General features: G+C 36.7%; 1 protein-coding gene and 1 pseudogene across 1 annotated transcript in view; one reads left to right on the forward strand and one right to left on the reverse strand.

Annotated features, from left to right (window-relative positions):
* The window catches only part of MAGT1 (magnesium transporter 1), a 44,070-nt gene that overhangs the window by 13,240 nt on the left and 5,640 nt on the right, over nucleotides 1-25,190 (reverse strand). Inside the window, exons 2-3 of the mRNA XM_065900196.1 lie at nucleotides 14,293-14,462; nucleotides 11,512-11,629 (exon numbers count right to left, since the gene is read on the reverse strand). Coding sequence (XP_065756268.1) covers nucleotides 11,512-11,629; nucleotides 14,293-14,462 — 288 coding nt within the window. The remainder of the gene's footprint in view (nucleotides 1-11,511; nucleotides 11,630-14,292; nucleotides 14,463-25,190) is intronic.
* On the forward strand, nucleotides 8,791-9,600 carry LOC136142710 (general transcription factor IIE subunit 2 pseudogene; annotated as a pseudogene).

The raw sequence follows: 25,190 nt of genomic DNA on the forward strand, positions 1-25,190 counted from the left end.
TTTTTTTGGCCGTGACATGTGGCACACGTGGGACCTTAGTTCCCTGACCAGGGATGGAACCTGCACCCCCTGCAGTGGAAGTGCAGTGTCTTAACCACTGGACTGCCAGGGAAGTCCCTAGAGCACATTCTCAATTTGGAGGAAACAAGATCAGGATAAGAGAGTGCTCTATTGTAGTGAAAACCAATACGAAATGATAACCAATACGAGAAATAGTCAATTCTAAAAGGTTCATAAATGTTTAGTGATAAGCATCACGTTTCTCTGTTCTCTGTCATGAGACCATGGTACTCTTAAGAAGATAACACTGGAATTGCTAAGGTAAAGAATCTATGACCTACTCATCCGCATTATATCTTTCCTGACGTGATATAACTATACTTGTGGAAAATAAAAAGTCTAAGTCCAGGGAAAAGATGTTGACCAATGAATGCAAGCATTCAGGTCCCCTCAGCAGGTAATCCTTTAATGGAGATTGGCTTGTATAAAACAATTATAACTTAAGACATCAACCAATAAAATAACCCACTCCCTTGCTTTGATTCTATACTTATTACAGTAACCCTTCTAACAGTAATATTTTTAGATATTCTCATAAGGGGAGAGGGTATACCAATAGTGGACATGATTATTTTGGTCTCCTTGGCAGTAAAATATGGTGAATTGGTGAATTAAAAGATTAGGTCTTTGGTTACCAATGTCCATGGATTTTTATGGTTTGGTGAGTATATACAAAGTCTGCAGAGCTAGATAAATTCTGGCTACACTGTTAAAAATTCAATTTGAGTCTGCAAAACTTAAGAACCACACCCTGGATAGTGTTCACGCCACCAAACTGCTGCCCAAACTTTAGGCCAAACTCTTCAGTATTTGTTTAGCTATACAGCAGTTCCCACTTGTCTGCAGTTTCACTTTCCAGAGTTTCAGTTACCCATGGGCAACTTCAGTCTGAAAATACTAAACGGAAAATTCCAGAAATAAACAATTCAAAAATTTTAAATTGCAGCCATTCTGAGCAGTGTGATGAAATCTCTCACCATACCGCCCAGGATATGAATCATCCCTTTGTCCAGCATATCCCACCCATTAGTCACTTAGTGTTGGTTATCAGATCAACTGTCGTGGTACCACAATGTTTATGTTCAAGTAACCCTTATTTTACTTAATAATGGCCCCAAACACAAGAGTAGTGATGCTGGCAATTCAGATATCCCAAAGAGAAGCTGTAAAGTGCTTCCTTTAAGTGAAAAGGTGAAAGTTCTCAACTTAATAAGGAAAGAAAAAAAATCATATGCTGAGGTTGCTAAGACCTATGGTAAGAGTGAATCTTCATGAAATTGTGAAGAAGGAAGATAAATTCATGCTGACTTTGCTGTTCCACCTCAACTGCAAAAATTACAGCCACAGTAAGTGATAAGTGCTTAATTAAGATAGAAAAGGTAAGATGGAAAAGATAAATTTGTACAACAAAATATTTTGAGAGAGACCACATTCACATAAATTTATTACAGTATATTGTTTTAATTCTTCCATTTTATTATTATTGTTGCTAATCTCTTACTGTACTAATTTATAAATTAAACTTTATCATAGGTATGTATTCATGTATAAGAAAAAATACAGTTACATATAGGGTTCGGTATTGTCTGCAGTTTCAGGGTCTTAGAATGTATCCCCTGTAGATAGAGGGGACTATTGTACCTCCTTTGGATTTAAAAAATATATATGCATCTAAAAGAACTAGGTAATATATGAAATCCATTTCCCTTATGAAATTAAAAATAAAAAATTACAGGGTTATGAGGATCAACTCCAGTCCATTCTGGCAGCCACTATTACCATTTCTAGACCTTTCTGAATTTATTCATATACATGTGTATGTACCAACAGAAAACATATAATATTGCTTTGTGTGTGCTTTATTTTAACACAAATGATATCACATTAACTGTAATATTCTGCAATTTGCTTTTTATTATTCAACCATGTTTGAGAGATCTATCCATGAGAGTATGTATATATATATATTGACCTCACTCTCACAGTTTATTAAGTAATTATGCTATTGTTGGTATTTTAGTTCTTTTTTTCCAATTAAAAATGATGTTGTAATGAACAGCCATGTACATATCTCCCTGTATACATCTGAGAGTGTTTCTCTAGAAATGGAATAATTAGTTCATAGGGCAGAAACAACTTAAATTAAAATGGATAGGGCTTCCCTGGTGGCGCAGTGGTTGAGAGTCCGCCTGCCGATGCAGGGGACACGGGTTCATGCCCCGGTCCGGGAAGATCCCACATGCCGCGGGGTGGCTGGGCCCGTGAGCCATGGCCGCTGAGCCTGCGCGTCCGGAGCCTGTGCTCCGCAACGGGAGAGGCCACAACAGTGAGAGGCCCGTGTACCGCAAAAAAAAAAAAAAAAAAAAAAAAAAAAAAAAAAATGGATAGAGCCAACTCGCCTTCAGAAGTGGCTGTACCAATTTACACTCCTACCCAGAGACATAGGAAGGTATCTGTTTCCCCACATTCTTGCCAAAAGCTGATCTAATGGATGAATATTGTGTATCACCATTATTGTAATTTGTATTTCCATGATTACTAGTATAACATCTTTATACCAAATCAGCTTTGTAAAAATATCTTGTAGGCTACAGACACAATCAACAGAGTGAAAAAGCAATCAATGGAATGGGAGAAATATCTACAAATCATATGTCTGATAAGGGGCTAATATCCAGAATACATAAAGAAATCCTACAACTAAAAAACAAACAAACTGATTAAAAACTGGGCAAAGGATATGGATAGACACTTCTCAAAAAAGATATACAAATTGCCAACAAGCACATGAAAAGATGTTCTACATCACTAATCATTAAAGAATTACAAGTCAAAACCACAATGCGACACCATCTCACACTCATTAGGACAACTACTATCAAAAAATCAAAAATAATGCAAAATGGTACAGACACTATGGAAAACAATATGGAAGCTACTAAAAAAAATAATAAATGGAACTACCATATGACCTAGGAATTCTACTAAACAACTGAAAGCAGGGTCTTGAAGAGATATTTGTATACCTATGCTGATAGCAGCATTATTCACAATAGCATCTAAAACAACTGAAAGCAGGGTCTTGAAGAGATATTTGTATACCTATGCTGATAGCAGCATTATTCACAATAGCCAAAAGGTGGAAGCAACCCAAGTGTCCATCAACAGATGAATGGATAAATAAAACGTGGTATATACATTCAGTGCAACATTATTCAGCCTTAAGAAGCAAGGAAATTTTGATGCATGCTACAACATGGATAAACTTTGAGGACATTATCCTAAGTGAAATAAGCCAGTCACAAAAAGACAAATACTGTATGATTCCACTTATATGAGGTACTGACAGTAGTCAAATTCATAGAGACAAAGTAGAATGATAGTTGCCAGGGGCTGGAGGAAGAGGGAATAAGGAATTATTTAATGTGTAAAGAGTTTCAGTTTTACGAGGTGAAAAGAGTTCTGGAGGTTGGTTGTACAACAACCTGAATGTACTGAACACTACTGAACCACATTTAAGAATGGTTAAGATAGTACATTTCATGTTATGCCTATTTTCTCACAATTTAAAATATTTTTAAAGTCTTGTATGCTTTGAAAATCCTTAGATGTTAAAGAACCAAAATAAGATGTACTGTTTTTGGTAGGTACCACTTTTCATCCATGCTTAGCTTTTGTATACTGTGGCATATGACATTGTTCTTTGGAGAAAGGTTTGAATTTCTTCCACAGATGGACACACTGCCATCCTTATACCACTAACTCTAAATATAGCTCTAAAATGGACATTGATATTAAAAGGTATTTGACATAGAAGAAAATTGGTTTTGTATTTTTACAAATCACTAACAGAAATTCTTTATGTGTATCTTGTTCAAATAAATGGAATTACAATTTTTAATTTCCAAAACAGTCCTTGCTTTAATAGTAGAGAATGAGAAAGCAGTTCTTAAACTTTAGAAATTGTTTCCTTTGGTCTAAAAAGGCCTAAATGCACTAACCTTTAGGCTATAGCATGTTTTATGAATATACTGATTTTGATTTATGGAGCTGTGTGAGACTAGAATATGACCAGCATGATGACATACTGTAAAATGGAACATTAATCCATCCGTTTGACATTTACTGAACATCTATTATGTGCTTAGCACTAATAGCTACAGGATGTTGGCTCTGCCCATAAGTAAGTATATTCTAAGAGGGACTGTCAAACAACTCTAGGGTTAATTCTACTATAAGATAGAATCTGGATATATATATATATATATATATATATATATATATATATATATAAAAGAAATATAAGGAAAGTAGTGTGACAATACAAAAAAAGGGTTGACTCACATTTGAGGATTTGAAAAGGCTTCAGGGGAATATCTGAAATGAGGCTTAAAGGGTAAACAGAACTTTGAAAGTGGAGAGAAAGGGAGCAAGAGAGAAAAGATACTTTATGTTGTAGGAAATGATCAACAATGTTGAAATAAAACAAAGACATAATATTAATATGGGAAAGGTGGTTATGTGTTTGGAGTAAAGAGGGCATGAAGTGAGGAGGACTAAGGAATTTTGGCTTTAGTCTATATGCCACTATTTCCAAAAGTGTGTTCCATAGAATACAACTAAAATGCTCCATTAAGTAGTCCAATACGTGGGGAAATTCTGCATATTACAGCTCACTATTAGAATGGAAGGAATAACACATTTCAGCATGTTGAAGTCTATGAGAAGTCCTGTGTTGGAAAACAGTTTCTCATGTTTATGCATGTCTTGCGAGCAGAGGCACTGACTGCCTTTGTTCTGGATGATCTTCTCAAGGATGTTTGTACAGCCTTAGAAGATAGTAACAGAGTCTCCCTCCAAAGCAATGGGCATGCATGCTTACTAGCCTTTATAGAAGATTTGGGTTCCCAAAGCTTAGAGTTCCTCTTCCATAATGCAACCCACTCATTTTCCTTGCATTGTCCTATGGGAAGTGGGGCTTAGGGAACCAGTGCAATGAAGTGTTGATACTTTGGATTTTGTTGTTGTGAGTAATAAAGTCCTTTAACTCCAACCCAGGAGTGTCATGTCATCTGTGAGCATCTATGAAACTGTGGCAGGGTCACTTGTTAGCTTGCAAGTAGAATAAAACCTCAAGACCCTTCATAGTTCTTGATACCCTGAAGTAAAAAATAAAATTTAATTTTGTTTAAATTAAGGTTTCCCAAATTTTATTTTCCCCCAAGTTTTCTTATTAATACCCTCTAGGAAAAAACCTCTAGGAACTGTTACAGCAGGCAATATCGAGAGAGTATTATATGGATGGTAAGTTCAAATGAAAGAAGATGAAGGCCTTGGAAGTAAAGGATGATGGATGTTGTAGAAAAAGAGGAATGACAAAAAAGTGTCACCAATGATACAGAACCCAAGAGGACCGGGTTTGAGTAGAAGTGGGAGAGACAGGAGTTTTATTTGGGACATAATGAATTTTTGGATTGGGAAGTCATTCATATAAAGGTGTACAACAAGAAGTTATACCCAAATCTTTCCTTTCCTGTTTTATACAATTGTTGAGTAAAAATATGTCCAAATATATGAGTTAGACAGATTTATAAACAGACAAAACTCAATCTATGTCCTTGAATCTACTGATTGCATCTATGTCCCCTTATATGCAAAGGAGAAAGAACTACTACAGGGCTTCCCTGGTGGCGCAGTGGTTAAGAATCTGCCTGCCAAGGCAGGGGACACGGGTTCGAGCTCTGGTCCGGGAAGATCCCACATGCCGCAGAGCAACTAAGCCCGTGCGCCACAACTACTGAGCCTGCACTCTAGAGCCCATGAGCCACAACTACGGAGCCCACGAGCCACAACTACTGAAGTCCGCGCACCTAGAGCCTGTGCTCCGCAACAAGAAAAGCCACCGCAATGAGAAGCCCACATACCGCAACGAAGAGTAGCCCCCGCTTGCCACAACCAGAGAAAGCCCGCGCGTAGCAACAAAGACCCAACACAGCCAAAAATAAATTAAAAAAAAAAACTAGTACAGATGCTGAAGTTAAAAATACAGTTGAAAGTTATGATTTCCAGTTCTGCATGTAAGGAGCTTGGAAGTCGCTACTCTCATATTAACAAGTAAAAACCTGAACAAACTGAAAAGCAGACAACTCTTCTGGGATTCCCTAAGAGAGAGGAAGACACAGGGCAAACGACTGCCCCCAAGATTGGAGAGACAGACAGGCAAATACAGGGAGTCACGGCTTATCTGAGCAGAGACCAACAAGTGAAAACCGCCTCAGGAACATTGCCAGAGTAGGAAAACCTGATCTGTAACTGACAAATTACTGGAGGCTCAGTGTGGACAACTCTGAGAGTTAAAAACTCCAAAAGCACACAGTTTTGGGGAGGGGGTAAAAATATTGTGAGATTTACCTCCAGGAGCTTGACTAGGTTCCCACAGTAAATACTGGAGAAAAATCACCTCATGCTACTGTCAGGGTGAGGGGAAAATAAAACATTTTGAAATACCCCAGAGAACTCTGCTCTTCTTAACAAGGTCTGTCCTCAGAGGAGACTAGTTAACCACAGCCTAACCTGCTGGGGTATTATCAGAGCCTAACTGACCTGGAAGAAGGGAAATACCGAACTCTAGTTCACTCCAGCCATCCTGTTCTCTAAGAGGGGAGGAAAAAAACTGAGAAACTCTTTTGAAGCTCACAGTCCAGAGGCATATGCTCACTAAAAGACTGAGATCTAATTATAGGGCTATAAAACATCCCTCTCCCCTTACACCACATTACTAAAGGCCACTTTACAGCAGTTCCTTTCATCTAGTACATCATGTCTGGCTATGAAGAAAAAAATTACAAGGGATACCAAAAGTCAAAAAAACACAATTTGAAGAAACAGAGCAAGTATCAGAACCAGACTTGGAAGGGATGTTGGAATTATCATACCAGGAATTTTAAACAAAACTGACTAATATACTAATATCTCTAATGGATAAAGTAGACAACATGCAAGAACAGATGGTTAATGTAAGCAGAGAGATGGAAATCCTAAAAAGAACCAAAAAGAAATGTTGACGATGAAAACCACTGTAACAGAAATGAAGAATGCCTTTAATGGACTTAGTACACTGGACATGTCTGAGGAATCGCTGAGCTAGAAGATCTATCAATAGAATCCTCAAAAACTGAAAAGCAAAGAGAACAAAGACAAAAAAAAGGAAACTAAAACAGAACAGAATATCCAAGGACTGTGGGCCAATTACAAAAGGTGTAACATACACATAATGGGAATACCAGAAGAAAGAGAAAGGAATAGAAGAAATATTTAATGACTAAGAATAACCCAAAATAACGTCAGACTCCAAATCACAGATCCAGGAAGCTCTAAGAACATGAAACAGGATGAATGCCAATAAAACTATGCCCAGGCATATAATTTAACTCAAATAAACCAAAGATAAAAAAAAAACTCTGGGGCTTCCCTGGTGGTGCAGTGGTTGAGAATCTGCCTACTAATGCAGGGGACACGGGTTCGAGCCCTGGTCTGGGAGGATCCCACAGGCTGCAGAGCAACTAGGCCCATGAGCCACAACTACTGAGCCTGCGCGTCTGGAGCCTGTGCTCCGCAACAAGAGAGGCCGCAATAGTGAGAGGCCCGCGCACCGCGATGGAAAGTGGCCCCCACTTGCCACAACTAGAGAAAGCCCTCGCACAGAAACGAAGACCCAACACAACAAAAATAAATAAATAAGTTAATAAACTCCTACCCCCAACATCTAAGAAAAAAAAAAAAAAACTCTGAAAGAAGTCAGAGGAATCTCTCTTCCTCTTACCTATAGAGGAAGAGAGATAAGAATTACACCCAATGTTTCTTCAGAAACCATGCAAACAAGACGAGAGCGGAGTGAAATATTTAAAGTGTTGAGAGGAAAAAACAACACCAACTTAGAGAATCCTGTACCCTGTGAAATTATTCTTCAAAAGTGAAGGAGAAATAAAGACTTTTTCAGACAAAGAAAAATTGAGGGAATTCCAGGCAGGAAATGTTAAAAGAAGTTCTTTAGAGAAAAGGAAAATAAGGTAGGTTGGAAACTTGGATCTACATATATTAAGGGAGGGACTGAAGAGGGAATAAGTGAAGGTAAAATAAAAACTTTTGTTTTTCTTATTCTTAATTAATCTAACACATAACAGTTTGTTCAAAATAACACCAGCAATATATTCAATTGTGTGTGTGTGTGTGTGCCTATATATAAGTGAAATGAATAACAGAAATGACACAAGGGATGGAAGGGGGGGATTAGGATTATTTTGTTATTATAAGGTATTCTTGATACCCATGAAGTGGTATAGTGTTATTTGAAAGTGGGCTTTGATTAGCTGTAAATGTATTCTGCCAACTCTAGGGCAACAACTAAGAAAAGCAAAAAAAAAAAGTATAACTAATATACTAAAAAAGGAGAGAAAAATGGAATCATATAAAATGATCAATTAAAGCCACAAAAGGCAGAAAAAGATTGGAGGACAAAAATAGGAACAAAGGGCAAAAAACAGAAAACAGTCATGAATATGGCAGATGGTAATCCAACTATATCAATAATCAACTTGAATATCAATGGTCTAAATGCACCAATTAAAAGATAGAAATTGTTAGAGTGGTTCAAAAAACAAGACCCAAGTATATGTTGTCTTCAAGAAACCCACATTAAAATAGACACATATATAGATTAAAAGTAAATAGATGGAGGAAACATACCATGCTGTATCTTCTGAGTCATTATCATCATCATCAAAGAAGAAAGCAAAGCTAGAACATGGAGGATCATCAAGCTCTAAACAAAATTCTGATCATAGCAATGGATCATTTAACTCGAAAGTTCTATCAGGACACTCTAGATATAAGTTTGGTGTTCTTGCTAAGATTTTGAATTACGTGAAGACATGGCATTAGCAACGAGATACATATCCTCTTACTAAAATTTTGGATGAAACACAACATTTAGATATTGGACTCAAGCAGAAACAACGGCTAATGACTGAGGCAACAGTCAGTAATCCCAAAACTGAAGTAATAGATGGAAAGTATGCCTTCAAGCCCAAGTACAACTTGAAAGATAAGAAGGTCCTACTTAGGCTCTTAAATAAGCATGATCAGCAAGGCTTAGGAGGAATTCTTTTAGAAGACTTTGGGGAAGGACTGCCCAATTCCCAGAAAGCAGTTAAGGATTTAGGGGACCAGATACCATTTGTAAACTTTCCTGATAAGAAGAAAATTCTTTTCTTCAATGATAAGAGCTGTCAGTTTTCTGTGGATGAGAAGTTTCAGAAACTGTGAAGGAGTGTCACCGTGGATTCAATGGATGAGGAGAAAACTGAAGAATACCTAAAGTGACAGGGTATTTCTTCCATGCAGGAATCTGGACCAAAGAAAGTGGCCCCTATTCAGAGAAGGAAAAAGCCTGCTTCACAGAAAAAGCGATGGTTTAAGCCTCACAATGAGCACTTGGCCTGGGTGCTGAAGGACTACTCTGACATCGCTCCTGGCAAGTAGTGAACAGTTTTGTCTGAGAGCAAAGAGTTACAAAGTCAAGATCTTCCTTGTTGATGCTGGGATCTGAAGACTGACTGTCTTCCCATTCTAGTTCTTAGGACCGAGGAGAGGAGCAGTTCAGTTTACAGAACTAGTGCAAATTACCATACTCGAAGCTTATTTTCATTAATGCGCTAATGAGAAATGTGATGTCCCCGTTAACCTCCTGTTACTTCTTGGGGGAAAGGCAGTCAGCATGGCATGCAGGTGTCTTTGCTATTTATCTCTACTTCTAAGTGGTTCCTGGTTCCATTTTCCCTCTTTTATTACCTTAGAACAAGTTTGCTGATAGTCTTGAATGCAATATTTGTTTATTTCAAAAGAACATATTTATAATAAAATCATTGTAGAAGGAAAAAAAGTAACTGGAGGAAATATACGATGCTAACACTAATCAAAAGAAAGCAAGAGTAGTTATATTCATTTCAGATAGAGCAGACTTCAAAACAAGGAAAGATATTAGGGATAAAAAAGGGCATTACATGATGAAAAAGGGGTCAATTCTCCAAGAGGAGATACAATCCTTAACATGTATGTGCTTAACAACATAGTGTCAAACTATGTGAGGCAAAAACCAATAGAACTGCAAGAAGAAATAGATAAATCTACTATCGTAGTTGGAGACTTCAAGACCCAATGGACAGATCCAGCAGGCAAAAAATCAGTAAGGACATAGCTGAACTCAATAATACCATCTAAACAACTGGATATAACTGACATCTATAGACTTCATCCAAAACAACAGAATTTGCCAAGTAAGACCACATTATGGGCCATAAAACACACCATAACAAATTTAAAGAACAGAAATCACACAATGTCTGCCCTCAGACCACAATGGAATTAAACTGGACACCAATAACAGAAAGATAACTGGAAAATTCCAAAATACATGGAAACTAAACAGCACAATTCTAATTAACACATGGGTCAAAGAAGAAATCTCAAGAAAACTTAAAAAGTATTTTGAATTAAATGAAAATGGAAACAGAACTTATCCAAATCTGTGGAATACAGCAAAAGCAATGGTTACAGGGAGATTTACAACACTGAATGCATATACGGCAAAAAAAGAAAGGTCTAAACTCAATAATTTAAGTTTCCATCTTAAGAAACCAACAAAAGAGCAAATTAAATCCAAAGGTAAATGAAGAGAAATAATAAAAATTAGAGAAGAAAGTAATGAAACTGAAGGTAGAAAAGCAATAGAGAAAAAATCAATGAAACCAAAAGCTTGTTCTTTGAAAAGATCAGTAAAATCAATAAGCCTCTAGGCCAAGCTAACTAAGAAAAAAGAGAGAAGACACAAATTACTAATATCAGAAATGAAAGAGGGGGGACTTCCCTGGTGGCACAGTGGCTAAGAATCCACCTGCCAATGCAGGGGACACGGGTTCAAGCCCTGGTCCGGGAAGATCCCACATGCCACGGAGCAACTAAGCCCGTGTGCCACAACTACTCTAGAGCCTGTGAGCCACAACTACTGAAGCCCACGTGCTTAGAGCCCGTGCTCTGCAACAAAAGAAGCCACCGCAATGAGAAGCCCATGCACTGCAACGAAGACCCAACACAGCCAGAAATAAATAAATAATTTATTTTTAAAAAAATAAAGTGGTAATTTTTTATTATATTTTACCACAATAAAAAATACATAAAAGTTACTTGATTTCTACCCAATTTCCATATTCTAATAGGCTAGTATTGACCACTACATTTCATGTTTAGCTTAAGTTTAGCTTTTATCTCATTAACTACTCTAGATCTTAGGTAAGACAAATCTTATTTAACTTCTTGCAGCCATTGAAATAAAGGTATTCCACATTAGCCATATGTTATCTATTTCTATTTAATAGAATAAACCAAATAGCTTACCATCTGAAATACATCAGAGCCTTCATCAAAATCCACCATAGCAAAAAATATCCTGTTGGTAAATGCACTGGAATATCGCCAGGAGTTTGCCAGGATCTGGAATTCTTCATCAGCTTGCCTGGATGCAATCGGATTTGTGAAGATAACATATAAAACATTTTTTAAAGCAATCTAATGCAAGTCAGGCTCTGCTGACAACGTTAGGACAAACCTTAGGACAAACCTTGGAAAACACTGCCACTGTTTTGGCATAAGAGAAGCCTTATACCAAGTGTTGGGGATTTCACCATGAAGTAGTGATTACTTGACTCTGCTTCATACTTTGTGCCTACTCCTTATCTCAAAGCTCCTTCAACATTCGCTGGAAGAAAGTCTAACTAGATTGTTTCTACACCAATTTTTTTTTTAAACATCTTTATTGGGGTATAATTGCTTTACAGTGGTGTGTTAGTTTCTGCTTTATAACAAAGTGAATCAGCTATACATATACATATGTTCCCATATGTCTTCCCAATTTTTTAATACCCTAAATTACTTCTAAGAGTTCAAAGACAAGGTTGAAGTACTTCTCAGAGAAATTAGACTATAATATTAATCTATTTAAGAAATCTAAAGTACAAAATGCTACTTAGTAAGAATACAGTCTGATGAATTATTACAGTGAAAAAGAAGAAGAATCTAAGGAATTGAGATTAATTGAAACCTCAGGCCATATTTTACCTTTCCCTGATCTCCCATATGCTTTCAGTTTTTAAGATCTGACAATTTTTCATTTCTGATTATCTTTTAACTCTATCCTTCCCCATTTATTTTCATTGTTATCATCTAAAGTCAGATCCTTAATATCTGAAATTAGAACATTAAAACCCTAACTCTACTTTCTCCTCCTCCAATCCTTCTTACATTGCAATATATATCAGTCTTCCTAAATGACTACTTTCTTGATACTCCTCCTCTTCTCAGAAACCATTGTTGCTTTTCTATTACCTTCAGAACAGTCTCCAAGCTCTTTCACTGGTTATTCAAAGTTCTTTATCATCTATTTCCAAATAATGCATCTAGCTTTTACATAGCCTTACTACTACTCAACCTCAAACATGATCTCTTAATTCCAGCACTTTACGCCTATCTCTGTACCCTTGCACACATCATTGCTTCTAATCAGAATATCCTACTGCTATGTAAATCTGATCCATCTGTCTAGCCCTAGTACAAGTCCTATCTTCTCCATTAGGCCAACCCTAACCACTCCTCTTATATGTCCTTCCTGAAATTTTATAGCATTTATTATGTACAGAATTCATTTGGTACTTAATCATAAATTGTCTTATATTGCCAGCTAAATTTTCATATGTGGAACTGATTTCCCTAGCCGGATGATAAGGATAGCATATCTTTCTTATACTTTTCATCCTGATAGCACCAAATATATAGTATTACACACATTGCTGTTGCTTAGTTTTAATTATTTGAATGAGTTTAGGAAAATGTGCTAATTTACAATTTGGTCTTGTAAAAAGTAAGACAGTATTAAAAACTTTAGTTATTAAGAACTCCATTAATTTGCATTTAATACAGAATTATGAAGGACTTTGTTCATTCCCTGACATTTTTGTATACTCATGATTGCTAGTGAGTAAACTGACTGAATTATAGAGTAATTCCAGAGTTTAAGTTTATTCACAGTTAATACCTACTATTGTTTTTCCTTCTTCTACTTACTTTTAATTTATACTCAGCATAACAGCCATCCCTAAAAAAAAAAAAAAAAGCACTCTGGTACCAAATCCCTTGACTATCTCCTACCTCTGGGGAGAAAATCCTTTAAAAAGAGTTAGAAAGGCTTGGGGTAGCATAACACACTATTCTGAAAGAAGGCTGTCTATTCCTTCACATGGGCTCAGGCTATCAGAATTTGAAAAGCCTCCAAGATTTTACTAAGTTAGTTTTTCACAGGGTAACTTTGTCGTTTCATTTAAAGTGAATTCCCAGATCACAATACTGATCTAAAAAATAAGTAAATAAACAACAAAAAGCAAAAGCGATTTTATTTTTTAGTATCCACTATTTTTAATTATCTATAGTGCTTTTGTTTAAAGAAATGTCTTTTTTCCTAAGATCATTCAGAAATAGTAAAATAAAATCAACAAACCATTGTTTGATGAAATTTTAAGTGAGATTAGTCTCGATTTCTAAGGTTTAAAATTACTACAAAATAATCTAGAAAAAAGAAACACCTCTAAATCATGCATCTTTGTTTTCTAAAAAAGTTCTCTTGTAATCCCAAATTTTGGATGTAGCCACCATTATTGCATTAATAAATATCTATAGCTTTGGGTAGACCAGTTAACATATTGGAACCTGTTTCTTCCAAAAATGAGAGAATATTTGCTTTACGTACCTTCTGGGGTTGTTGTGATAAAACAAGAGTATGAAGTTGAAAGCACACACAAATAATAAAACACTACATCAATGCTATTGACATGCATTTATATAAGTTGATACCAATTTATAAGATGATTGTTAGATTTTTTTATGTTATTTCTAGGATGGTTACCATGAAACTTTATCCTTGCTCTTTGTCCCTCCCCCAATAATATGGACCATCAAGAAAAGACTATAAAAGAGTAGTACTATTATGTGTTACTACAGACACTCTAAGTAACGTATATACATTAATTGTTTATGTACCCACTGAACTAATTTCATTCTTCTGGGGTTGAGATATGGTTAAAATCTTATGAGTTATTTAATTTTTAAAGTGTAGTTGAAAGGTCATACTTGCACACGACACATTGTCTATGAAGTTGGAGAGCAGTGAACATGACAATAACGGAGTAGTTTCTCGGTGGGGCTTTAACAAGGCGACGGAACTTGTCTCCATTCATTCTTATTACAGGCCTTTTATTGGTCCATTCCATCAGTTGACTAACCTTTTCAGATAACACCATCTAAAAAAAAGACAAAGACAGCATGCCATTAATACTCTCAACTTGGCATTTAAAATTTCTTTTAGCTAGAGAACTTACTTAAAACTAAGACTAATAAGCAGAGGTACATAAAAAATGTGAAAGAACTAAAAATTAAATTTAGTACTTGTGCCTGATGATGATAATTATTCTTAAAATTACATTATTTCGGGCTTCCCTGGTGGCGCAGTGGTTGAGAGTCCGCCTGCCGATGCAGGGGACACGGGTTCGTGCCCCGGTCTGGGAGGATCCCACGTGCCGCGGAGCGGCTGGGCCCGTGGGCCATGGCCGCTGAGCCTGCGCGTCCGGAGCCTGTCCTCCGCAATGGGAGAGGCCACAACAGTGAGAGGCCCGCGTAACGCATAAAAAAAAAAAAAAAAAAAAAAAAAAAAAAAAAAAAAAAAATTACATTATTTCATGATGAGATTTAAATGTATATTGCAATACTACATTTTTTTGTGAATTACTTATTTCCTAATAAATAAAATAAGATAAAATCAAAAAACCTTTCATTGGCTAAAGATTCCAAAGAAAGTGAGAAAAGCCACTCTACCTGATTTTAAGGTTTATTATATAGCTACATAAAAGGATAGATACATATAGATCAATGGAACAGAAACAAGAGCCAGAAACAGACGTACACAAGTATAGCCAACTGATATTTCACAAAGGTGCAAAATCAACTCAGTACAGAAAGGACGGCCTTTTCAATAAATGGTGCTGAAGCAACTGGACATCCATAGTCAAAAATATGAACCTCAAACTAAACTTCACACCTTATACAAAAATTAATTAAAGGGGCTTCCCTGGTGGTGCAGTGGTTAAGAATCCACCTGCCAATGCAGGGGACACGGGTTCGAGCCCTGGTCCAGGAAGATCCCACATACCGAGGAGCAACTAAGCCCGTGTGCCACAACTACTGAGCTTGCACTCTATAGCCCAAGAGCCACAACTACTGAGCTTGCCTGCCACAACTACTGAAGCCCTCGTGCCTAAAGCCTGTGCTCCACAACAAGAGAAAGCCACCACAATGAGAAGCCGGCTCACCGCAACAAAGAGTAGCCCCTGCTCGCCACAACTAGAGAAAAAGCCTGCACAAAGCAACGAAGACCCAACACAGCCAAAAATACATACATAAAATAAAATAAATAAATTTATTTTAAAAATTAATTAAAAATGGATCACATACCTAAATGTAAAAATGAAAACTATTTAAAAATTAGGAAAAAAATATGGGAGAAAATGTTCAGGGGTAGGCAAAGAGTTCTTAGACCTGACACCAAAAGCACGATTCATAAAAAAGGAAAAAAAAAGGTAAACTGGACCTCATCAAAATTAAAAACTTTTGCTCTGTGAAAGACCCTGTTATGAGGATGTGAAGACAAGCTACAGAGTGGGAGAAAATATTTACAAACCACACATCTAAAAAGGATTAGTAGCTAGAATATATTTTCTAAAACTATCAAAACTCAACAGTAAAACAAACAAAATAGGCAAGACATGAAAAGATTTCATCGAAGATGATCTACCGATGACAAAGAAACACACAAAAAGATGTTCAACATCATCAGCTGTTACAGAAATGCAAATTAAGAGCACAATGAGCTATCACTACACACCCGTTACTAAAATAAAATATAGCGACAGTACCAAATTCTGGTGAGGATGTAGAGAAACTGGGTCTCTCATACATTTTTGGTGGGAATGTACCATGGTACAGTCACTCTGGAAAACAGTTTGGCAGTTTCTTTAAAAAATTAAGCAAGCACACCATTGTAAAGCAATTATACTCCAACAAAGATGTTAAAAAAAATTAAGTAAAATATACACTAACCATACAATCCAGCAACTGCACTCCCAAACATTTATCTCGGAGAAATGAAAATTTACGTCTACACAAAGAAAGAGCTACATTTTGTTTGTTTCTTTTTAAAAGCCAGTCATCATGAGGCAATGGAAGAGAAGCATGGTTAGTCAATGAGAATTTCAGTTTGAAATAAACGCAATCATATTCATTTATCTTTCCCCTCACCTCTACCCTTATGTTCAAACTTTGCAAGAGTAGTAAGAAGATGGGAAAAGATAAAAAAAGAAGTGCAGAAGAATCTCAATGCAGAGTTAATGCTAATTTATGGTTTTGTTCTTCTTTACAGGGATATGTTTGTAAAGGGCTGGGAAATCATGGAGTGGTTCACTATTCAGAAGCATTTGACCAATTACATTTCCCATTACTTACACTGAAGTTTGGCCAGGGCACTGGCATTCAAACTTTAAAAATAGTTCCTTCTCATTAAATTCAATCATCAAAGAACAGATGTTAGGATGTGCCTTTTCAGTTGGGAAGTGGATCAGGAACCTAATAGAAAGATAGCACTCTTTGAAAGATAGGTGTCAGTAATGCAAATGAGTTGCCTCAGACTTAGGCTAAGAAAAATAATCCCTGGAACCAATAAGAATAGCTTCTATGGCTTTAGTCATCCCAACAAAATTCTCAAAGAATGCACGTCTAGTGGGTTTAGTGGGTTTTAATTGAATGACCCTAAATGGTTTTCCTAGGTGGTCAAGGACCCAGGACACAAGCATATTAATCCCCCCACCCCTGCTAGATGTTTCACAACACTTTTTACCTGTGTTATAGCACTTATCATTCTAAGACAATTTGATATCTGTTTCCTTCTCTAGATTATTAGCTACTAGAGAGCAGACACACATAGTACTTTACCATATAGTAGGCATTCAGTTAGTGTGTACTGAATTTCTATTTAACAGAACCTAGCTGGGAATGGACTCACTTGCATCATTAACATATAAGGAAAAAAAGACGATTGCACACATAAACACTTAATAGAAATGGGATTTTTTTTTTAATTTCAGGAAGGCAACAATAACATGGATTCTAAAAATGCATGATTTACCTTTAAAGCATGCCTGAATTCAGGCAATACTGAAAAAAATTTTACTTCCTGAGTACACTTCTACGAACAATAGAGAAAGATGGCATAAAAAATAGTTTTGTAGCAGATATAAAGTAATTCCAGTAAGAGCCACAAAATGAATATGCTACACATGGAAAAATGAATATAGTCTCTAATAAGCCCACAGAGAAATATATACACTCGCAGAAGACTGGTATAACAAATAATTAACAAGACTTGTGGAACAATGAATGCTACTAAGGAAACAGGTTGTTGGGGGAGGGATAAATTAGGAATTTGGGATTAACATATACACAGTACTATATATAAAATAGATAACCAACAAGGACCTACTGTATAGCACAGGGAACTATACTCAATATTTTGTAATAACCTACAAGGGAAAAGAATCTGAAAAAGAATACATATGTGTATAACTGAATCACTGTGCTGTACATCTAAAACTAACACAACATTGTACATCAACTATACTTCAACTTTAAAAAAAGGAAACAGGTTGGTGGTAAAGGCAGTGGAAGAGAGTGAACTAGAAGGCAGATAGGACAAGGAACAAGGGGTGGAGGCTAGTTCATCTTTAGCAGTAGAATTAGTTACCAAAAATTGTCAAGAATAGGGATATTTGATTTAAAATAAGGCTGTATAAATTAAACTCAGTTTTTCTAAAAAATGAATTCTTATTATTTGATACAGACTTAATGATCCTCTTGGCTAAGAGAACAATATTAGTTCACAGAAAATATGCATTCTATATTCTAAAGCAGTCATTAATTTTGTTATATTTTCAAATTAAATTTGACAGTTACCAGCAAATTCAAACATAATTTGCCTATTTTATTCACCATGGCTACAGATACTATTTCGGGCTCTTTTAGAAAAAAAAAAAGTAAAGCAGTAACAGGTATAGTTTCATATAGTCTATCTCTATTCAACCACATAGATATATGTTCATTCCAATAAAACAAATGTATGTGCTTTGAATTAGTGGTAAACATGTGGAGTCTTCTTAAACAAAGTCTTGAATAGGTCTATGTAAAAAATGTATTATATTCCTCTTCTTGTTTATTAACAGACTGGAAAGACCAGATTTCTGGCTATACAATCCCCAAATAACTTATCAAGTAGAAGAAATTAGTTCAAAGGAATTACAAATTCTCTTTAAAGCTCTTATAAATGGGATTATTACCTCAAAAGACTGCTTATTACCGAGGCAATTAATTAGGTTACTTTCTCAGTTCATTTTTTTTTAAATGAACTAGTTTTAAACTTCTACAATAAAAGTACATGAACATAGCTTGGGACATGATAATTAGAAGCTATAATCCTTATTCACAATGACCTAATCTTTTAACATTTTAATATATATTAAAGTAAGCCCATCTTGATTTTATGGAGAAAAGAGCAGTTACTATTTGGAATGCTTAGTACGTATGTGTCAGGCAGCAACTTCTCTCCTTATAGAATGAGTATTTAATTCAATCCTCAGAACAACACTATGAGGTTAAATACTCTATTTTTAGTTCATTTAAATGTTGAGTAAACAGGATCAGAGAGGTTAAGCAACTTGGCCAAAGTGCCATAGTAAGACACAGAGCTAGGATTCAAACAGATCATTCTAAACCAAGGTTTCTCAGCAGCAGGGTAACTGACATCTTGGGCCAGATAATTCTTTTGTGGGGAGCTGTCCTGCACATTGCATGTTGAGCAGCATCCCTGACCTCTACCTATTAGATGCCAGTAGCATCACCAGCTGCCAATAACCAAAAATGTCTCCAGACATTGCCAGATAACCCTTGGGAAGTAAAATTCCCCACTCCCTCTTGAGAACCACTGTTCTAAACTGAAAAGGATTTTCACAGTCCGATTTAAGCTTTTATAATCTTATTATGTATTCAAAACTATTTTTATTAATTACCGATCGGAACACAATGTAAAAGAAAGACTTGGTGATAAAGTAAATCAAAACTTCCCAGAGCAAGCCCTTAGCATAATGGATAATACACTTACTAGGTCCATGTTTCTCAAAGTGTGGCTAGTATAAAGGAGCCTGTTAAAAGTGCAGACTTCTAGGTTTCATCCTCCAGTAAATTTGATTCAGTAGATCTACATAAGCCTTACTCAAAGGATGCTGATTAGCAGGGTTAGCTGATAAAAAAGACCAAGCAGCATGCCTGAGTGAGCCACATACTGTCTCCAATACCCAAAACTGTCCAATAAGGTGCTGGGTTTCCTGTTTGGTTTAGTGGGCCAAAGAGACAGCCATTTTTCCATGACCACAACAGGAATTGAGTATTATAAATCCACTGCCTTAGTCCCAAGGAACTTTGCTTTGTGAGCAGGCCCTTGGACTTTGTCGGGTTTATCAGCTACTGCTCCTGGCTACCTCTGTAATATGAGAGCACCACCACCAAGGTCATTGAGACTGAGGCTTTTACTTGCCAACAAGGCATCATCCATATAGTGAAAGCTTTAAACATGGAAGGGTAGAGGAACTTATGCTAAATCCTGACTCACCAACTGGTAGCAAATGGCACGGGACCTTAGGTACCCCTAGAGAATACTATAAACATATATAAGAGATCTTGCTACCTGAAAATGAACTGACCTTGATCCTCAAATATCAGTAAGATGGCACAGAAGGTGTTAGTGATGTCTAAGACTGCATACCACTTGTCATCAGTCTGTGTAATAGATTCAGTTGCAGTTGCAATGTCTGGAACAGCCTGGGCTATGGGAGCAACAATTGAAATCAGTTGGTAATAATCTGCTATAAGGCTTCAGTTCCTGTTAGTCTTTTTTCACTGGCCATTGAGGGCTGTTGTGAGATATTGCATCACTTACCACCTCTGATGCCTTTAAATCTTTAATCAAGGCTGTGATTTCCCTTTCTCTTCCTAGGGGGCTCTTTAGCTTCTGGTGGATTCCAGGAATACAGAATTTTAACATGTACCTCAAGTGATTCCTTTTTTTAAAATTTATTTATTTTATTTATTTTTGGCTGCATTGGGTCTTTGTTGCTGTGGGCAGGCTTTCCCTAGTTGTGGTGAGCGGGGGCCACGTGCATGGGCTTCTCATTGCGGTGGCTTCTCTTGCTGCAGAGCACGGGTTCTAGGTGCACGGACTTCAGTAGTCGTGGTGCGCGGGCTCAGTAGTTGTGGCTCGCAGGCTCTAGAGTGCAGGCTCAGTAGTTGTGGCACACAGGCTTAGTTGCTCCATGGCACGTGGGATCTTCCCAGATCAGGGATCAAACCCATGTCCCCTGCGTTGGTAGGTGGATTCTTAACCACTGCGCCACCAGGGGAGTTCCCCAAGTGATTCTTTATACACTGAAGTTTGAGTACTACTGCTCTACATTTTAATTCTTAAGGGTAAGGACTACGTCTTATATAATTTCTATGCAATTACACAGGGAAAATAAATAAACATTAAGCAATTCAAATTATACACAACAGGAAATAATACACCATTCCTAAAAATAAACCACCACCTGCTCTTCCTGAAATGGTTGAAGAATGTGATATATTCTAGATAACTCAAATATAACACCTTATCTAGGAATAAACCTACCTAAGGAGACAAAAGATCTGTAAGTGGAAAATTATAAGACACTGATGAAAGAAATTAAAGATGACACAAATAGATGGAGAGATATACCATGTTCTTGGATTGGAAGAATCAACATTGTGAAAATGACTCTAATACCCAAAGCAATCTACAGATTCAATGCAATCCCTATCAAACCACCACTGGCATTTTTCACAGAAATAGAACAAAAAAATTCACAATTTTATGGAAACGCAAAAGACCCCAAATAGTCAAAGCATCTTGAGAAAGAAAAACGGAGCTGGAGGAAGCAGGTTCCCTGACTTCAGACTATACTACAAAGCTACAGTAATCAAGACAGTATGGCACTGGCACAAAAACAGAAATATAGATCAATGGAACAGGATAGAAAGCCCAGAGATAAACCCACGCACATATGGTCACCTTATCTTTGATAAAGGAGGCAAGAATATACAGTGGAGAAAAGACAGCCTCTTCAATAAGTGGTGCTGGGAAAACTGGACAGCTACATGGAAAAGTGTGAAATTAGAACACTCCCTAACACCATACACAAAAATACACTCAAAATGGATTAAAGACCTAAATGTAAGGCCAGACACTACCAAACTCTTAGAGGAAAACATAGGCAGAACACTCTATGACATAAATCACAGCAAGATCCTTTTTGACCCACCTCCTAGAGAAATGGAAATAAAAACAAAAGTAAACAAATGGGACTTAATAAAACTTAAAAGCTTTTGCACAGCAAAAGAAACCATAAAGAAGACCAAAAGACAACCCTCAGAATGGGAGAAAATATTTGCAAATGAAGCAACTGACAAAGGATTAATCTCCAGAATTTACAAGCAGCTCATGCAGCTCAATATCAAAAAAACAAACAACCGAATCCAAAAATGGGTAGAAGACCTAAATAGACATTTCTCCAAAGAAGATATACAGATTGCCAACAAACACATGAAAGAATGCTCAACATCATTAATCATTAGAGAAATGCAAATCAAAACTACAATGAGATATCATCTCACACCCGTCAGAATGGCCATCATCAAAGAATCTAGAAACAATAAATGCTGGAGAGGGTGTGGAGAAAAGGGAACCCTCTTGCACTGTTGGTGGGAATGTAAATTGATACAGCCACTATGGAGAACAGTACAGAGGTTCCTTAAAAAACTAAAAATAGAACTACCATATGACCCAGCAATCTCATTACTGGGCATATACCCTAAGAAAACCATAATTCAAGAAGAGTCATGTACCACAATGTTCATTGCAGCACTATTTACAATAGCCAGGACATGGAAGCAACCTAAGTGTCCATCAACAGATGAATGGATAAAGAAGATGTGGCACATATATACAATGGACTATTACTCAGCCATAAAAAGAAACAAAATTGAGTTATTTGTACTGAGGTGGATGGACCTAGAGTCTGTCATACAAAGTAAGTCAGAAAGAGAAAAACAAATACCGTATGCTAACACATATATATGAAATCTAAGGGAAAAAAAAAGGTCATGAAGAACCTAGGGGCAAGACGGGAACAAAGACACAGACCTACTAGAGAATGGACTTGAAGATATGGGGAGAGGGAAGGGTAAGCTGGGACAAAGTGAGAGAGTGGCACGGACATATATACACTATGAAACTTAAAATAGATAGCTAGTGGGAAGCAGCCGCATAGCACAGGGAGATCAGCTCGGTGCTTTGTGACCACCTAGAGGGGTGGGATAGGGAGGGTGGGAGGGAGGGAAATGCAAGGGGGAAGAGATATGGGAACATATGTATATGTATAACTGATTCACTTTGTTATAAAGCAGAAACTAACACACCATTGTAAAGCAATTATACTCCAATAAAGATGTTAAATATATATATATATATATATATATATAAAACACCTTAATAATTCCTAGACACTTCTTTCACTAGTCCTCTTTTGTCTCTTCTGTTATATGATTTTATAAAGGAATTTCTCTTTTTTCACATTTGAGTTAAAAGTTTTCTTGATCGGAGTAAATCGCTAGTACTGAAGAACCTTCTTCCTTAGGATGCCTCTTATCCGTTGTCAAGAGCCCATTGTTTGGGTACTGAACGCTATGCCTTAGAAATAAAAATTTTGTTTCTCTATAGGCTCTACACTAAGTCCCACTATTCGCTCTCTAAATATTCCTTTATCTTCCAAAGTCATAACCTTCAAAAGTAAAGGATTAATATATCACCTGTGACCTTCAGGTCCTTCTATTTACTATTTAATACTTTAAAGTTGTTAGTAGGAAAGATATTTTCCAGGGACTATAGTACATAAAGGTAGGAGGTTTATCAAGTGAGCTCAACTCAAAAAAGTAATTGATTTGGAAACAACTCCTACTGCAAATACTTTTTCCACTACGGTTTTAAAAAAACATTTGAGAAAATATACCCATCCAGTTTTAAAATTTGCACTGGATATATTTATTTAAAACAAAATAAAAGTTTACTATGAAAAAACATTAAATTTATAAGCAAAGACTTTCACAATCAATTGGTATCTCCCCTTCTTGGAGTACATTACTCTACTTTCGACTATTTAAATAAAACAAAAAGCAGAGTAATAATATTCACAATTAAAATATAATACTTACCAACAAAGTTAAGTAAGCTTAAAGTCTTTCTCTTCTCTTGAAGCATTTAAATTATTATGGCCACAAAATAATCCCACTAACAGGAAGTCAATTAATATCTCTAATTCTGTTAGTAATAATCAAGTACGATGAAAATTTTAGGACTACAAGGGATTAAGAGGACCAAGAAAGTGCAGTAACACAACACTGCACTAATTTAACTTTATTCTACTTGCTTGCATAATATGTATCCCAATTAGCTCTAGCAAAATAGATTAAGCCTTAACAACTACAAATTTTCTTATTATCACTAAATATCACTCAGCAAAGATAGCATATAGCAGTCAGTGGTCCCCAACCTTTTCGGCACCGGGGACTGGTTTTGTGGAACAGTTTTTCCATGGACGGGGTGGCGGGGGATGGTTTCGGGATGATTCAAGTGCATTACATTTATTGTGCACTTTATTTCTATTATTATTACATTGTAATATATAATGAAATAATTATACAGCTCACCGTAATGCAGAATCAGTGGGAGCCCTGAGCTTGTTTTCCCTTGCCGCTCACTGATAGGGTTTTGATGAGTTTGCAAGCAATTGATTTATTATGGTCTCCGTACAGTCAAAGCTCTCTGCTAATGATAATCTGTATTTGCAGAGCATCAACGCCTCACCTCCACCTCAGATCATCAGGCATTAGATTCTCATAAAGTGTGCGCAACCTAGCTCCCTTGCATGCGCGGTTCACAGTAGGGTTCGCACTCCTATGAGAATCTAATGCCCCCGCTGATCTGACAGGAGGTGGAGCTCTGGCGGTAATGTGAGCAATCAGGAGCGGCTGTATTTCGCTCGCCCGCCCGGCGGCCCTCCGCTCAGTCCCTGCTGTGAGTCCCGGTTCCTAACAGTCCACGGACCGGTACCAGTCTGTGGCCCGGGGATTGGGGACCCCTGGTATATAGGAATCCACTATAATTTAAATCTAAATTCTGATGCTGCCATTAAGATTACTTTTGAATTTCAGAAGTAATAAAGCTAAGCATCAACAGTCTGAATTCCTCTAAAATGCACCTCCCTTTCCCCCAAAACTTATTTCATTATATCTGTGTTCTAGACCATCAGGGTTTATTCATAAAAATTCTTCATATTTTTAGCTTTTTAATAATCCACTAGCCTACAAATGTTAGTTTAAAAAATTCCTGGTTAAGGAATAAATTTTCAACTCCATCCTTAAATTACAAGTGAGACTGAACAGACCTGGAAACATAATTGGCAGATAATGACTGAAGGAGAAAGACAGTGAACAGAGAAGAGAGTATCTGTAATCCTTAAATGCTATCTGCTCCATTCTCAGTTCACATACTTCTTGCACAGGGCTAAAATATAGCACTGTCCCCTGTCCTTGATGTTTATTTTTGGAGGATGTCTCAATTTGTTTGTTTTGCAATGCTACTGAGCCTTTTGTTCTTGGTAATAAGGTATTTTCTAAGTAATTGCTGGGGTTTTGCGCATGTGATACTTTCATGCATCACTTCTCAAAGCAATGTCAAAGAATACAGAAGTTTTTTCCAATAATTGCCTGCCTTGTCAAAATATGCAGATAATTTTATTTTCTGA

This window comes from Phocoena phocoena, chromosome X (assembly GCF_963924675.1).
Source record: "Phocoena phocoena chromosome X, mPhoPho1.1, whole genome shotgun sequence".
NCBI lineage: Eukaryota > Metazoa > Chordata > Mammalia > Artiodactyla > Phocoenidae > Phocoena > Phocoena phocoena.